Source organism: Odocoileus virginianus, chromosome 23 (genome assembly GCF_023699985.2).
Source record: "Odocoileus virginianus isolate 20LAN1187 ecotype Illinois chromosome 23, Ovbor_1.2, whole genome shotgun sequence".
NCBI lineage: Eukaryota > Metazoa > Chordata > Mammalia > Artiodactyla > Cervidae > Odocoileus > Odocoileus virginianus.
Genome location: NC_069696.1, coordinates 20,407,751 through 20,423,686, shown reverse-complemented (window position 1 = coordinate 20,423,686; position 15,936 = coordinate 20,407,751). Strand labels below are relative to the sequence as shown.

Sequence of the window (15,936 nt, the reverse complement as noted above, 5' to 3'; positions counted from 1 at the left end):
GACGTAGGGATGGCGGAGGGGCGCGAGGTTTCAAGATGGCGGTGGTTGGATGGTTGACCGAAAGGCCGAGGTGAAGGCCCCTACGAAGTCAAACGGGCCGAGAATCGTCCCCTCACCGCTTCTCACAGCCCCAGGAGCCCAGCAGAAGCGTGAGTGTGCGGGATCGTTCCACTCCGTTACTTCACCTTTCCCGTCTTTTCGCCGGGCCGCGCGGTTGCTTCGGGAACGCCAGGCCCCTCAGTCCCGCTCTTCTTTTCCGCGGTTGGGGTCTCCCCTATCGCGGACTAGGGGGTCTCTTTGGGCGGCGCTTCGTTCAGCGGTTAAGCGGCTGTTTTCGGCTGGGTCGGTCAGTGCCTCCTCCTGACGCTGACCGGTTGGTTGCCTTAGGCTTGCTGCTACCTCGAGTCGGGGATCAACCGTCGCTATGGTTTCGGCAGTTGCAAATGCTGTTGGCTCCTTTGCTGGACTTGGGCTCCGTCCCTTGGGAGCCTCTTTGTTGAAAGTTACCCTAAACGATTCGTGACCCGATTTACCCATCTCCTCCGGGTTTGGAGAAAACAAGTAGTTTGTGCAGACTAAGGCTCTAGTGTCCTCTGTAACTATCCTAGGTTTCATTTGTGGGAGAAGAGGGTTTAAAAAAAAAAATGAGCCTGAGGGTAATTGAGAGAGGGAAGCAAAAAAGATACAGGCCATCAAAGATGTGAGTGCTTGTGTTTGTGCTAATTTTGCTTATTTTCGCTTCCTTTCTTCCCCAATTCCAGTTTTTCTGAGAAGCAAACCCTTAACAGGGTAAATTAGTTGCGACTGGAACAGCTTTGAAGCGTTTAGCAGAAATCAAGGCAGTTGGACACTTTCTGGAAGACGTCTTAACTAATAAACTTGCTTGACAAAACCTTCGTGAAGGGATGGTATAATTCTATGGTCCGTTTAAAAAATCTACCTCATGATCTTCCCTTTACCTCCTTTTAAAAGTGTCTGCTTTCAAAGGGAAGGAAATTTATTACTCTTTCTTATTGGAAAGAGCAAAGTATCAGAAAGTTGTCATCCATTTGGAATAACTGGAAGAGATGATTATGATAGTGTCTTCCTGCATGTGTGCTCAGTCTTGTCCAACTCTTTGCGACTCCATGGACTGTACCCTGCCAGGCTCCTCTGTCCCGGTGATTTTTCAGGCAATAATATTGGAGTGGGTTGCCATTTCCTCTTCTGGGGATCTGCTTCACCCAGGGATCGAACCCAAGTCTCTTGCATCTCCTGCACTGGCAGGCTCTTTCTTTACCACTGCGCCTCCTGGGAAACCCATAATAATTTCTTAGGTCAATTGAAGTTTTGACTTACAAAATACTTTCCCTCATACACAATTACTCCTTTCAGTTATCTTAAAAAATACAAGTCGGAAGTCAAGTAGACATTAGTAAGAAAAATTTGTATCTTGATTTTTATACAAGCTCATATAATATTTTGACTATTTGTGGTTTTATGTTTTTAAGTTTCTGCTTAAGAGTCAAGAATTATATCTGAATTGGAACTAAATCTAAATTAATAAATAGGCTTAAATTGATGAGTTTTTACTGTCTTAGTGGTGATGAGAATACATGCCAAGAAACCATGGAGAAAGACAAGGGTGAGCTATTTGTCCTTGAGCCCAGATCATTACCCTCATTTCCCTTTTACTCCTTTTTCATCCTGCATATAAATAAAGGGAGAATATAAGAAAAGAACAAATGACCTCTCATGTACATAGTGTGTGTCATATTGCTGAAACATTCTTTGATGATTGATTTTTTCCAATTGATGGGTCAGTGCTGTGATCCATAAAAGAAAGTTAATTGATGAGTTAATGATAGTAGTAATCGTGTAGTAGTCTTCATACTCATTACCTTTATAAATAATAGGAATCTAACTGTTTGTGGTTGGAGAAGTTGAAGCTGTTTTTCCTGGGCATTAAAACTAGGGAAAGAACAAGGTCTTAATAATCAAAGTTTCTTTTCAGAGATGGTCAGGAAGAAAAGTTTGTAAATACAAAAAGGAAGAAATCTTGTAAATTAAGGAAAAATAAGCCTTTTTGTCTTCGCAGGTTTTAGGTTTTATATTTTAAACAAACAAGTAAATCAAACAACTTGTCAACATGGGGCGGAGATCCACGTCATCCACCAAAAGTGGAAAATTTATGAACCCTACAGACCAAGCCAGTAAGTGTCCATTAATGTGGCATGTGAAGAAGAAGGGTGGTAAAAATTGCCTCAGGGAGTCTATTTTATTATTTTATTAATTACAAGATCTGTAATATTTGTTAATTAAAGTTATCTACTGTTCTAGTGGGCACGTGATTAAAACTTTAAACATGCAACAAAAGGTAGCACCCATATTTTTAATTTGATTGACTTGCAAAGTAGAATTAGCTTAAAGACTTCTTTTTTGTATGTGGCATTTTTAACAAATTGCTTTGTAAGTGCCTTTTTAGTACTTTATGGCATCTTTTCAGATTCATCGTTATTTTTTTAAGGAACTTAAAAATGTCTTGAGGCAGTTTTGGTTGGCATAATTAGAAGGGTGCTATTGGTATCTAGTGGAGGCAAGGAATGGTGTTAAATATCCTACAGCTCACAGAGCAACCTCTGACAGTAAAAAATTACTTGTATTAAATTGGAGAAAATGCTAATGTTCAAGGCTTTAAGTTTTATATTCTCTCCCTCTCTTAAGGAAAAGAAGCTCGGAAAAGAGAATTAAAGAAGGTATGATTCCAGAAGCATCCTGTTAGACATAAGTGTAATTTGACCCCTCTTATTTGAAATGAGTGGATTTAGAAACATTTCCAGTTATTTGCCAGAAAAGATACTTTATGCTTCTCATACAAACCATAAGATTTACTAAGCCACAGTGCTGGGAAACTGAACTAAGTTTGTAGATAAGCTCATGATGAGTTATTGTAACATTTTTATTTGATTACCATTCTCAGTGACTTAGAGAAATACTTTAAGAAACACTTCTCTTGCCATTTAACTGCTTTGTTGGAAGCTACTGAATTAGTGAATGGAAGTAAATGTGACACTAAATTTTCCTGATGATGATTTTGTGAATTTGTGGAAAAGTGTCCCCAGAATAAAAAAGGATTTGCATTTTAGTGTCATGCCTTAACATACTGAGAGAACCTAGTTTTCAGCTGTTCATTCTTATTTCATTGCTAGCATTAAATTTTGCAAAACTTACATCTTTTTGTCTAAACTGGAAACATTTGGGGAAATAAAAAAATGATACTACTCCTGTTTCCAGTGGTTGAAACAAGTGATCAGAAACCAAGAAGTTCAGCTTCAGTTTAAATGGATTTTTGAGACACATTGAAGTGAAAACTCAGGAGTATTCAGCTTCTGCAGATTGTGCTCTTTTTTCTTTTTTTTAAGAACAAAAAACAGCGCATGATGGTACGAGCTGCAGTTTTAAAGATGAAGGATCCCAAACAAATTATCCGGGACATGGAAAAATTGGATGAAATGGGTAAGATTTTGTAAAGGGATGGATTTTATAGCAGAGATAATAGTCTGATACATAGAGACAGGCAGTTAATGAGTGAAGCAGAACAGATGCAAGAATTACAGATACAGAAATACAGAAAGCATGACAGCACACGATGCTTGGATTTTGCTTGGATTTAGTTTTAGCATTAGAAAAACTGAATGGAGTGAAGGGATGTTACCAACTTCAAATATCATCTAGAATAAGAGGGAAGCCATTATTTAGCTTTAGCTAATTGTTCTTTATAAGATAACAAAAGCCCAGTTTGGCCAGTCCATTTTTTTAAGAGAAGACTTAAGTGCTTTTTGAAATCACCTTGGGCTTTTTTTGTTTTGGGTTTCAATGTTGGCACCTACCATGTAAATCTCAATATTGGGCCACCATGAATGTGTCCGTTGCCCCTCTTTTCCAATAGATGATCCAAAGATAAATGACTACTTAGTAAGGACATAGAAGAAATCAAATACTTAAAATCACATTTTAAAAAATATCCTATTAGACTTTCTTCCTTGTTTGCATTATATAGGATAATTTTATCTAGTCTCATCACGTGCATCTTCAGTATCACTGCTTTGTCATTACTGGAATCCATGTGAAATAGCTGCATGTTATCTTTTCTTGTATCTGAGTTGCTTGAGAATCATCTGTGATGCTGCCACTGGAAGTTCTATTCTAACTCACAGAGAAGTTCGTTTAGTTTAAAAAGCTCTTCAGAATAGAATGCAGTTTTACCAAGTCCCAAAGATCATATAACATATTTAATTAACCCTTATTTCCTTATTTATATACTTTATACTTACAGGTATGAAAGGCAAAAAGTCTTCAGAAGTATTTTTAACAGATTACAATTAATTAAAAGTAGGAGTCCAGAATGGCCTAAAGTGACTTTAGGTAGTTATTAAATAATACAGAGGAGAGTCACAAAATGGATTCTGTATTCAACCCATTCTGTTAACTTGAGAACATGGGGTTTTTAATTTTCCTTTTTTTAGCAGCTTTCAAACATCCAGAAATAGTCTAATTAACTCCATAGTTTTCAGCTGTCAAGTTTTTGCCAATTCTGCCTTCTGTCCCCTGCATTTTTTTTTTTAAAGAATCTTTACGAGTTTTGTTTACAAAGGTTTCCATACAGGTTTCGTGGTTTGCCCAAGAAAAACAGGTAGTAGGTGAAAGAGGCGCAATGAAACTTCTCAGTGATGCATTAAGTGGGGTTCCAAAAACATCCAGTTATGTGGGGTTGTGGTATTAAAAGCTTTCTCAAATAATGTGGCAGATACTGAAGCCAGCCTGGGCAAGAGTTCTGGGTCAAACTGCATCATCTCCCTCCCAGTTGTTCTCCCTCCACTTGTTGCTTCTAGTCTAAATATTGGTAGGGACAATTGCTTTCCCTGGCATGTCAGGATATTTACCTATTAAATGACCCCAAATTGTGTATTTATAACTTAGGTTTATTTAGCTTTTATCTTGTTACATGCCAGGGTTGGTTCTTTTTTTTTTTTTTCCCCCAAATTTTCATTTAATCTTCACTTTTGCAACAGCTTTTTTGGGTGGGTTTATTGTCCCTCCTTTACAGTTGAGGAAGCTTAGGCACAGAGACATTACCTTTCTCAAGGTTACACTGTTCAGAAGGGGCACAGCTGGGATTTAAAGTTAAACACTTAGCACTTTCATGAATCACACTAGGAATAGTGTGGTTTGAGACCACGATTCTGATATTGAATACATCATCAAAGTGTTAGTGAGATTTAAGAAAGACAGTAAGTAAGCTTGTGATTTTTTTAAGAAAAAGGAGGATGTAAATCCATGGCTAATTCATTTCAATGTATGACAAAAACTACTGTAATGATGTAAAGTAATTAGCCTCCAACTAATAAAAATAAATGGAAAAAAAAAAGAAAAAGGAGGAAGGAGCACTAGTCATCAGAGCTCTAATTATAATTCATAAAACTCAATACAAACTAATTTAAACAGAAAAAAGTATTCCTTGACTCCCATAATTGGGAAATCCTGGAGGGAAGTAGGCCTCAAAAACCCAAATATTTTGAGCAAGACTGTCCATCTGTCTGACCTAGTGAATTTCTTAGATAGAAGAAATTCTATTCAGCCAGTGAATTTCTTGGATAGAAGGTGGAATATGTGGTGGAATTAGTGATGGTTGAGAGATGAGGCCATGGACAGCTCTAGGTTTATTTCATTCCTACATGTGATAGCTTCTTTCCCATATTTAAAGTCTCAGAGAAGGATCTGGTCCCAATTTGGCTCATGTGCTGGTTGATCTCTGAGTCAGTCACTGGCAAAGGGAGATGGAGGGCGGCAGGTATGGTTGACCAGGCAGACCTGGGAGTCCTGTGCTAATCCAATCCCTTTTGGTCCCTCTTGGAGACCAAATTAAGCTCCCAACACACCGGAAGAGAAAAGTTTAAGTAGCTCAACAAGGAACACTGACTCATATAAAAATAATAGTTGAGTGGTGAGCCAGATACCAGTTTGTTTGCAGTCTCATTTGATCATCAGAGTTTGATTGTGAAGTAGTTGATGTCCCCATTTTCCAGATGAAGAAGACGAAGATCAGAGAGTTTAAGTGCGCACGATCTCAGAATTCAATGACAGACCCAGTGTAGTATGTAAGCCCAGGCCTATAGTTGTTGATATACTAACAGCTGTATCAGGTTGTTAGCATAGAGGAATGAAATTGATTTTTATTACAATGATAATAAAAGTAAAGTCAACTAGGTGACATTTCTTAGGAAAGGAAGTAAAATTAATAGGCATCTTAAGGGGATGAAATTTCAATAAACTGTAAAGTTCTTTTTTTGACAAGAATATATCTGGTGTCTAAATCCTTTTTGAAAAGTTTTAACATGTAAATGTATTTTTAATAAATGATGTAATCTGTTGAAGTGACTTTGTGTTTAATGCCATAATCTTCTTTTTTTCCTCTCAGAGTTTAACCCAGTGCAGCAGCCACAGTTAAATGAGAAAGTGCTGAAAGACAAGCGTAAAAAGCTACGTGAAACATTTGAACGTATTCTACGTCTCTATGAGAAAGAGAATCCAGATATTTACAAAGAATTGAGAAAGCTAGAAGTAGAATATGAACAGAAGAGGGCTCAACTTAGCCAGTATTTTGATGCTGTCAAGGTAATCACGTTTCTTTTGAGAGCTAAACTAAGATAATGGGAAACTCAATGATGTTGAACCTCCTCCTCTTGTCAGACTAAACATATACCTACCCCATTAGCCAGCAAATCTAACCCTATGTGTTTATACAAGAGAACTTGATCTACCTGCCACTACAGTAATAGCTAGAGTGGAAACAGCCCAGCTTCCCATTAATGAGATAACTGGTAAACTTACATTTTCCTAAAATTAAATGCTACTCAGTAATAAAAAGGAATAATCAGCTAATAATCCAAAAAACATGAGGTAAAAATTTTAATGGCTAAATCTCAAAAACATACTATCCTTTCTTCATGGTTGTGATCCCATTTACATAAAATTCTAGACCGGGCAAAACTAATTTATGGAGGAAGAAATTTGTATCAGTAGTAGCCTTGGCATAGTGTTAAGGATTGATTGGGAGTGAGTATGAAATTATATGCATTTGTCAAAATTTACTGAATTTGTACATTTTATTGTAAATTTTACCTCAAGAAAAAAATGTTTTTAAAAAATGATTTAATTTGGTAAAGTATGTAGCATGGGTCCCATTTTACAGATAAGAAAGCTAAGGTTACTTACTTCGTCATACAGCTTGTATGTGACAGGAATTCAACAGCAGCAGGCTAATTTTAGAGTCCAAGTGCTACCACTGAATACATACTATCCAGAGGTTTCAACTAACTGACAGTCTTAAAAATGATGACTTGGCTTTGTTTCTCATGATACTTAATGTTAGGTGGAAAGCAAATCCAGGTAATGAAACAGCTGATGTAGAGTTTGTGGTATTGAGTTGGGGAATTACTCTTACTGACCAGAAGACACTCTCTTTCAGAATGCCCAGCATGTGGAAGTGGAGAGTATTCCTCTGCCAGATATGCCTCATGCTCCTTCCAACATCTTGATCCAGGACATTCCACTTCCTGGGGCCCAGCCACCCTCTATCCTTAAGAAGACCTCAGCCTATGGGTAAGGAAGTGGTAACAGAACCCAATAGCATGTAGTAAAAGCACCTCTTGACTGTCCTGTGCCAATATTATTGCAGTGGAAAGTAAAGGACAGTGGGGATGTAAGCAGTTCTTTCGTTAGATAGAACCTGAGAGCTCCTTTAAAAACTGTTTAGAAGAGGAAGCGGTTGTCTCATTACTGGTAATGTGATCGCTGTAAATTTTCTTTACAGACCTCCAACTCGGGCAGTTTCTATACTTCCTCTTCTTGGACATGGCGTTCCACGTTTGCCCCCTGGCAGGAAACCTCCAGGTCCTCCTCCGGGCCCACCTCCTCCTCAAGTCTTACAAATGTATGGCCGCAAAGTGGGCTTTGCCCTAGATCTTCCTGCTCGTAGGCGAGATGAAGATATGTTATATAGTCCTGAACTTGGTAAGGAGTGACTGTTCATTTTGCTCTTAGAACGTTTCCACCATCACTTTTTATTTGGCTGTATAACATCTTGTTCACCACCCTCAGAACTTGGGAAATAAATGAGGCTACCCTGTACATACCAACAGATGGATAAATCATAGATCCACTCAGGAAAACACCATGCATAAGGAACTATAGAAATGTCTGTTCTATTTTAAAGTAGACTTTCCTTGAAGATACACTCTTACCGTCAGTACCTTAAAAATTGGTCACTTGTGTACTTGTTTCCCATTTAGCTTTATTTTCATTCGACTGGAGCATCCTTGTATACAGTTACAATGATTGTGTATGTGCATGTCCTTATGTAGCTTTCTGAGTGGAATTTGTTCTCAATTTCAAAATTGAAATTTAAAGCTTCAAAGCTTTAAAAAAATCTTACATTATAAAAAAGGAGAATTTAAAACTATTGTCAAGTGGAAATATTGTCAGACTATATGAATAGCTGAGTTCATATAGAAAAAATTTAATCAAGTTATTCTGAGTCAAATAGCCTGGCTTTCTGTATTTGGGGGTACCATATAGGATCCAGCTATGTAACTTGATCCTGGCTCCCTCTTCCCTTTCCAGCTCAGCGGGGTCATGACGATGATGTTTCTAGCACCAGTGAAGATGATGGCTATCCTGAAGACATGGACCAGGATAAGCATGACGACAGTACTGATGACAGCGACAGTGACAGATCAGATGGAGAAAGTGAAGGGGATGAATTTGTACACCGTGATGACACTGAGAGAGAAAACAATGAAGAAAAAAAATCAGGTATGTGAAGATGGAAGTTTCATGGTATTAAGCAATAAAAAGCACACAAGCTGAAGGTCTTGATTTATTAATGGATCCATGAAAGTAATTGTGAGTGCCTTGAAAGGAGGATCAGTGCTCTATTCATCTTTGTAGCTCCAGAGTCTCAACGTTGTTGACACAAAGTAAGTACCTGGTGGATGTTTGTGAAAGGAAAAAAAAACTGAGCTGTGATGTGATTTTTAAAAAAGTCTACATAGTAAAGTCCACTTTTGGGGAAAATGCATAAGGATGTCCTATCACGGTTATGTGTAGGAAGAAAACCATATTCACCTGATTGTTTTTTAATGAGTCTGTTTATATATCTATGTTTGAAGTCCTTTATATTATTCTGTGTTCGTGCAGTCTTAAGTGAACAAAAAAAGGTAAACCTGTGAGTGGAGTCATGATTTAATGGAAACGTCGTACTTATAATGTATGTTATCTGTTTATTATAAATTCAGACTGAGCTACATGTACTTTCAGAAAGTAGCTATGTCATTCATTAAGGAAATTTAGAAAATGTACCATCTGTCATATTCTAGTAGCCTTGGAGCTTCTTTTGTAATTGTTTTGCTGTCTTCAAAACATTATTTATGTATTAGTAATATTACTGATATTACATTATTGATAATGATGATAAAATTTTCTCCAGATATTCCTTAAATCATGGTTGCAAACCAGAAAGCTAGTTTAAAGAGTTAGATAGAACTGGTAGTGAAAAATGGTAGAGGACACTTAGGTAAGAAGTGGTACTGAAAAGTGGAAAGTCGCTAGAGCCACACCAGTTCCCTTTTTCTCTAGACTGTGGTCATTTGCCTCATTTTCCTCTTTTTGGACCAACTAATTTTTTTATATATTGAATGATGATGAATACAAATATCAATATATTCATTGATGTACATGTGTTGGAAATGGTTATCCTAACTATGACTTGATATTCAGCTAATAATTGAGTTTTTACTATGTACAAAACATTTTTCTACACACTAAGGATGCAGAGTAAACAAAACTAAAGCCTGCCTACATAGAACTTCTAGCCTATAAATGTTTACCATCTAAGAATAAGAACGCTCCTAATACTACACCATTTATCTTCTTCAGGTGTCCGGTAGAGAGCCTTTGTCAGGTTAAGGAGTTCCCTTCTAGTCTAAGTTTGCTAAGAGGTTTTATCATAAATACATTTTAATCATCTCTTGGGATATTGTTAGTGATTTTTGTTTCTTTTAGCTGTTTATTGTAATGGCTTTTCTAATGTTAAATCATTTTTGCATTTCTGGGACCAACCCTCCATGTGTATGAAGTTATTTTCTTTTAAAACACTGTCGAATTCAATCTGCTTATGTTTTATGTTGGCCAGCAGGTTTATTTTAGTATGTGGGTTATGCTAGCTTCAAGTTCTGGATAGCACTCCATCTTTTCCTATGCCCATTTACAGGAAATTGCTGTAACTTAACATTTGGCTGAATTTCCTTGTAAAGTTATTTGGGCCAGGTGCCTTTGAGGAACTTTTATCTTTGACTACCATTTTAATTTCTATTTTCTGATCTTGTCACCCCTTTGGCTAGTTGTAAGTAACATTTTTCTAGAAAATTATCAATTACTTTAATCGGCATGTTCAGTTTTATTGGCATAAAGTTTTCAGTAGTGGTGGCTCAGGAAAGAATTCTCCTGCAATGCAGGAGACCTGGGTTCAATCCCAGGGTAGGGAAGATCCCCTGGAGAAGGAAATGGTAACTCACTCTAGTATTCTTGTCTGGAGAATTCCATGGACAGAGGAGCCTGGTGGGCTATACAGTCCATGGGGTCTCAAAGAGTCGGACAGGACTGAGTGACTTAACTCTTTCACTTTCAACTTTAAAATCACTGTAGCATGTATTTACTACCAGTGGGCATTTGATTTACTGTCTTTAATATAGCTCTGTCTTTTTGCCAAGTAGTGGGAAGCAGTTATAGCTAGTGTTTAGAGTATTTGTTTATAGTAAACATATACTGAATTTTGTTGATCCTTTCCCTTCTCTGATCCTTTAGGTCTGAGTGTACGGTTTGCAGATATGCCTGGAAAATCTAGAAAGAAGAAGAAGAAGAACATGAAGGAGCTGACTCCTCTCCAAGCCATGATGCTTCGAATGGCAGGTGAGGCATGGAAAGAACAGTGATTGGTATTTCCTCCTGCCATTGGCCTTACATACATTTTTCTACTTAATATCTCAGCAATCAAGTAATAAATTCTTGTTTTTCAAAAGTCAAGGTTTGGAGACATTGAGGTAAGCTGCCCAAAGTTAGCCGGCCAGTAAGTAGTTGGACTGGCATTTAAGTCCAGGTCTATCTGGTCTATCTTGTTCTAAAACTTGGACTTCTTGCACTCTGCTGCCCTGGTATGGATGAGAAGAATACTACTGTATTCTTGCGTATCTGAGTATTCTGTTGAAGGAGACTGGTTGTTAGTTTTAAGAAAGCATTTATTGAGCAGGTGTTGTAGGTGGCATCACTATTTCACAGGCTGTAAAATACGAATCTGCTCCATTTGTCTGGTTTCCAATTTCTTTCAGGGCAGGAAATCCCCGAGGAGGGCCGAGAAGTCGAGGAGTTTTCAGAGGACGACGATGAAGAGTCGGATGATTCCGAAGCAGAGAAGCAGTCACAGAAGCAGCACAAGGAGGAGTCTCTCTCTGATGGCACGTCTGCAGCTTCCCAGCAGCAAGCCCCTCCACAGTCTGTTCCTCCGTCTCAGATACAAGCACCCCCCATGCCAGGACCACCTCCGCTTGGACCGCCACCTGCTCCACCTTTACGGCCACCTGGACCACCTACAGGCCTTCCTCCTGGACCACCTCCAGGTAAGTACTTACATGCTGTAAATAAATAAGCCTAAATGTGGTTACAGTGAAGGTATTCCAGAAAGTAGACATCATTAGTAGTAATGATTTCTGGTTTCCTGCTAGTGTAATTTTCTAAGAAATCAAGATTCTCCAAGGATAAGCACAACTTGCTCATTCCTAAAACACTGTTTGCAAGTCACAGAACTTGTGACAGCTGTCTCTTTCTCCAGAGCTCTTCTTTTTCAGAGTTTATCAGTTCTGATATTAGCAGTTTAACAAGTAGAAACTAGAGTATATAACTGAGGGTTGTTTAGAATTACTCTTCAGTATGCCGAGTTGACCCAGTTCTTGGTTGGGAACAGGATGAGAGCATAGTAGATGCTACTGCATATCCTTCTTTGGTTGGGAGTTACTGGATGTTAGTGTAATCTGTATAGTTAGAGACTGAAGTCATCAGTATTAATCAGGTCTTCAGCTTTAAAGTATAATAAGTTAATTTACAGCTTGAAATAACATATAAAACTTACTGACTAATTATGATTTTTAGTCCGATAGTCTGCCAGTTAAGTCTTCAGTTGAGTTCATTCTCTTCTGATTAGTGCAAAGCAAAATTGCCTATCCTATGACATTCTCAGTGGTCTTTGTATATCTTAATGAGTTTCAGAGGATCCTTAAAGCACCATGCTTTTCATACTGCATTTTCAGCTTATGTTGGAGCCATTTAAGAAATGTCATTTTTGTGTATCTCCAGCCCAGCAGAGCTGTGGTTTAAAATGCTTTATGTTAGGACTGGGAAATAAAGAGAAATGGACCATAGTAAATTTTGAAGTTATTTGATGTTAAGTTAAAGTGAAACCACATCTCAGTTATCTTATACCACAATTACTACTTCACATATATTTGTTTGATGTTAACTGAGCACTTTTCTCGTTTCAGGAGCTCCTCCGTTCCTGAGACCACCTGGAATGCCAGGGCTCCGAGGGCCTCTACCCCGACTTTTACCTCCAGGCCCGCCACCAGGTCGGCCGCCTGGCCCTCCTCCAGGCCCACCTCCAGGTCTGCCTCCTGGCCCTCCTCCTCGGGGACCCCCACCACGGCTACCTCCCCCAGCACCTCCAGGTGAAGCTTTGCTTTCTGTGACAAAAATCTGTCTACTATATATTTCATTTGTCCTAAGACATTTTCACATTTCGGTATCCTAAAATCAAGTGGTATCTTAAAATGGTGTTTTTAAATTGCTTTTGGCTTAGGTAGAAGTTCTTACCAGTGGTATTTGAATTGGATGCTGTCACAGAGGGGACTTTTCCTTGCCAGAGAACACTTTGGATTAAAGTGTTTATTTAAGATTTTTTTTTTAGGACCACAGTTAGAGTTGTGAAGTCATTCTATACATCTGCATGGGTATCAATTTTTAAATTTACAATCACAAGGGGAAGTTTTTTTTCTTCCATTCTCTCTACCTAGTGTCAAGGTTAGATAGGTAAATTTCCTTTTGATCTTATATGTGGCAGGTATATTTCTGGTTTACTACATTGATTGTCTCAATTTAATGTGAAGGTCTCCTTTTAAGCTCCTCAGCTTGTTCTTGGACATTTTTTTCTCTCTCAGTGGTATATGGAATAATTACGAGTCTGTATAAGCAATAGTGTCCTAGATTGAGGAAATTTGGTACTTTATTCTCAGTCTTAAAGAGGGTGTTTGGAGAAAATTAATCTGCACTTCCTGGTAAATGATAATGGTATGTCCAAACCATCAGTAAGACATGAATTCTTTTCCAGTAATGATAACATTTTACGATTAGTCAGATTTTCTCATTCCAACATTAAAATTGTATTTCCTGCCCATTCAGCTACATTTTAAGGAGGAGAAGTATTGTGTAAATCAGTAAATAATGCATGGGAATCAAATCCCAACCTTGGCTTGATCGCATCTGCACTGTACAGATGGAATGAAATCTTAGGTTGTCAAATTACAGATTCAGCCGTCTTAAGATCATATTTGAAAACAGTTGGTGGTGTTACTTTTACTTTATAGTTTAAAGTAGTACATTATTAAGAGAGGAGGAAAACATAAGAATTGGGATACAGATGGAAGGTGAGAACTGTTTTACAAAGAAATATTCTTTACTATCAAAATATATTCCTGACTTTCAGATAGCAGGCAGTATAATTTATTTTCTACAAATTGTCCTTTTCAAGAAATTGTCAGCCTGTGTTTGTAAAGTCCTTAATAGTAGTTACATTTTATTATTGTGTTCTCCTTCGTCTAGGTATCCCTCCACCCCGTCCTGGCATGATGCGCCCACCTCTGGTGCCTCCTCTTGGACCTGCCCCACCTGGGCTCTTCCCACCAGCTCCCTTACCCAACCCGGGGGTTCTAAGTGCTCCCCCCAACTTGATCCAACGACCCAAGGCGGATGACACAAGTGCAGCCACCATCGAGAAGAAAGCTACGGCAACCATCAGTGCCAAGCCACAGATCACTAATCCCAAGGCAGAGATCACACGATTCGTGCCCACCGCACTGCGGGTGCGTCGAGAGAATAAAGGGGCTGCTGCTGCTCCCCAGAGAAAGTCAGAGGATGATTCTGCTGTGCCTCTTGCCAAAACAGCGCCCAAATCTGGCCCATCTGTTCCTGTGTCAGTGCAGACTAAGGACGATGTCTATGAGGCTTTCATGAAAGAGATGGAAGGGCTGCTGTGACAGCTTTGGATGCTAGATTAGGCTTCTGTTCACATCAGTTGTTCATGGAGAAAGAGGCTCTTACTCAGCTTAGGTGAAAGAGTTGCTTTCACTGTCAGGGTATTTTTAATTTCAGTTCAAGGAATATCCTAAAGTTTAGCCTTGTTCAGAATTTACTGCATATAAAAGAGAGGGTATTTCATGCAAAATAAATTGGTTATTGAAGCAGTGCTGCTAATAACATCCATCCCCCTTCATACCACCATTTTCATCCGGTTTCTTCCCCTACTCCAATTCCTTGGAAACTTGTGATCAAGGGGAACTTTGTTTTGGCTCTCTTGTGTGCTCTGGGCACTGGAGTAGAGATTTCTGGAAAAACCAGTTTATTTCACCCCCATCTTGCCTTTCATGTTTGAGTTATTTTTAATATTTTCTTGTAAATATTTTGTAATATTGTAGTGAAATGGATCACAATGTCATTTCCTAATACAAAGCGATATATGTGGGAAGAAAATGTACAATTCTTTGATTAAAATTCCCACTGATCTAAACTTTGAGTGTTCCATGGAATAAATAAATAAATGTTCTACACCAAGATATCTTCTGTCTTACTGACAATGTATAAACATAATAACTTTCATGGGCAGAAAAGCAAGTGTTTAAAACTTGGGTTTTAAGGAACTGCCATTTCTGGTATGGAATATGGAATGAGAATTTTATTGGAAATGGTTAGAACTAAGTTTTAACTTTAAAGGATAACGAGATAATTATTTTCCTTTAGGATGATTATATATTGGCTTAGGAAGTTGAGAGGTTTTATTGCTAAAAAGAGTTTTATTCTCAAAGATTACTTTTCCGGAGCTCTATGAATGGATATCCGTTGAATAGCAAAAAGTTCTCTTAAATCATTTTTAAGCTGTTAAATAGCCAGAAAAGGCTACTTCTATTGCTCTTTTTGAATTTGTCACTTCTGTGAGCTTTTGTTATTAAAAGCACAGAAAATGAATAAGAACGCTTAATGCTTTTAATTTGCATTGGTCTTTTTTTACAAAGTGCTAATATCTATCCAGTAATACTGGGGAATGACTTCAGGGATATTTTCCCCATTTTACAGGTGAAGGTATTGGTGTTAAAGGGCTCATGTCCAGAGACCCAAAGTGTGTCTTATACTCAAGGGGACACACCATATATATACACATAGTGAGACAATGTATGCATTGTGTTTAGGCTCAGCATACCTGATTCTTTCCATAGTATCATAAATGTCTTTCATGTGTGTCTCATCAAAAATTGGTGATATCCTAAAAAAGGTAGTACAGTAACAAGACTTTTTACAAATGAGTTCTTTGATAGATTTAAAATATTTGTCCTGAGATCTTTTCTGACTGAGAAGTTGTTATTTCAAAATAAATCAAATCCTGCCAGAGCAGTCTACAGACCACTTTGGGATTATTATGTTTTAGTATAATCATTGTGGGTCAGCAGGTGAATTGAATCTTTGTTTATATGCAAAGGTGGAACACAATTACATCCTCAGATCAATATTTTAAGTGTAAATAAT

At 38.0% G+C, this 15,936-nt stretch overlaps 1 protein-coding gene across 3 annotated transcripts; it reads left to right on the top strand.

The window, feature by feature from the left end:
• The first annotated feature begins 10 nt into the window (after positions 1-10).
• WBP11 (WW domain binding protein 11) lies at positions 11-14,970 on the top strand. 3 transcript variants are annotated; one of them, XM_070453664.1, is made up of 13 exons: positions 11-149; positions 762-921; positions 2,078-2,192; positions 2,704-2,735; positions 3,402-3,495; positions 6,458-6,654; positions 7,508-7,641; positions 7,853-8,052; positions 8,662-8,853; positions 10,903-11,007; positions 11,424-11,711; positions 12,630-12,812; positions 13,963-14,970. In XM_070453664.1, the coding sequence occupies exons 3-13, from the start codon at positions 2,129-2,131 to the stop codon at positions 14,394-14,396; spliced, it is 1,923 nt and encodes a 640-aa protein (XP_070309765.1). In that variant the 5' UTR covers positions 11-149; positions 762-921; positions 2,078-2,128; the 3' UTR covers positions 14,397-14,970. The 3 variants fall into 3 exon arrangements, with proteins under 3 accessions (XP_070309765.1, XP_020742981.1, XP_020742976.1); XM_020887322.2 differs by lacking the exon at positions 762-921 and having other exon boundaries at positions 11-155; XM_020887317.2 differs by lacking the exon at positions 762-921 and having other exon boundaries at positions 12-149.
• The last annotated feature ends 966 nt before the right edge of the window (positions 14,971-15,936 follow it).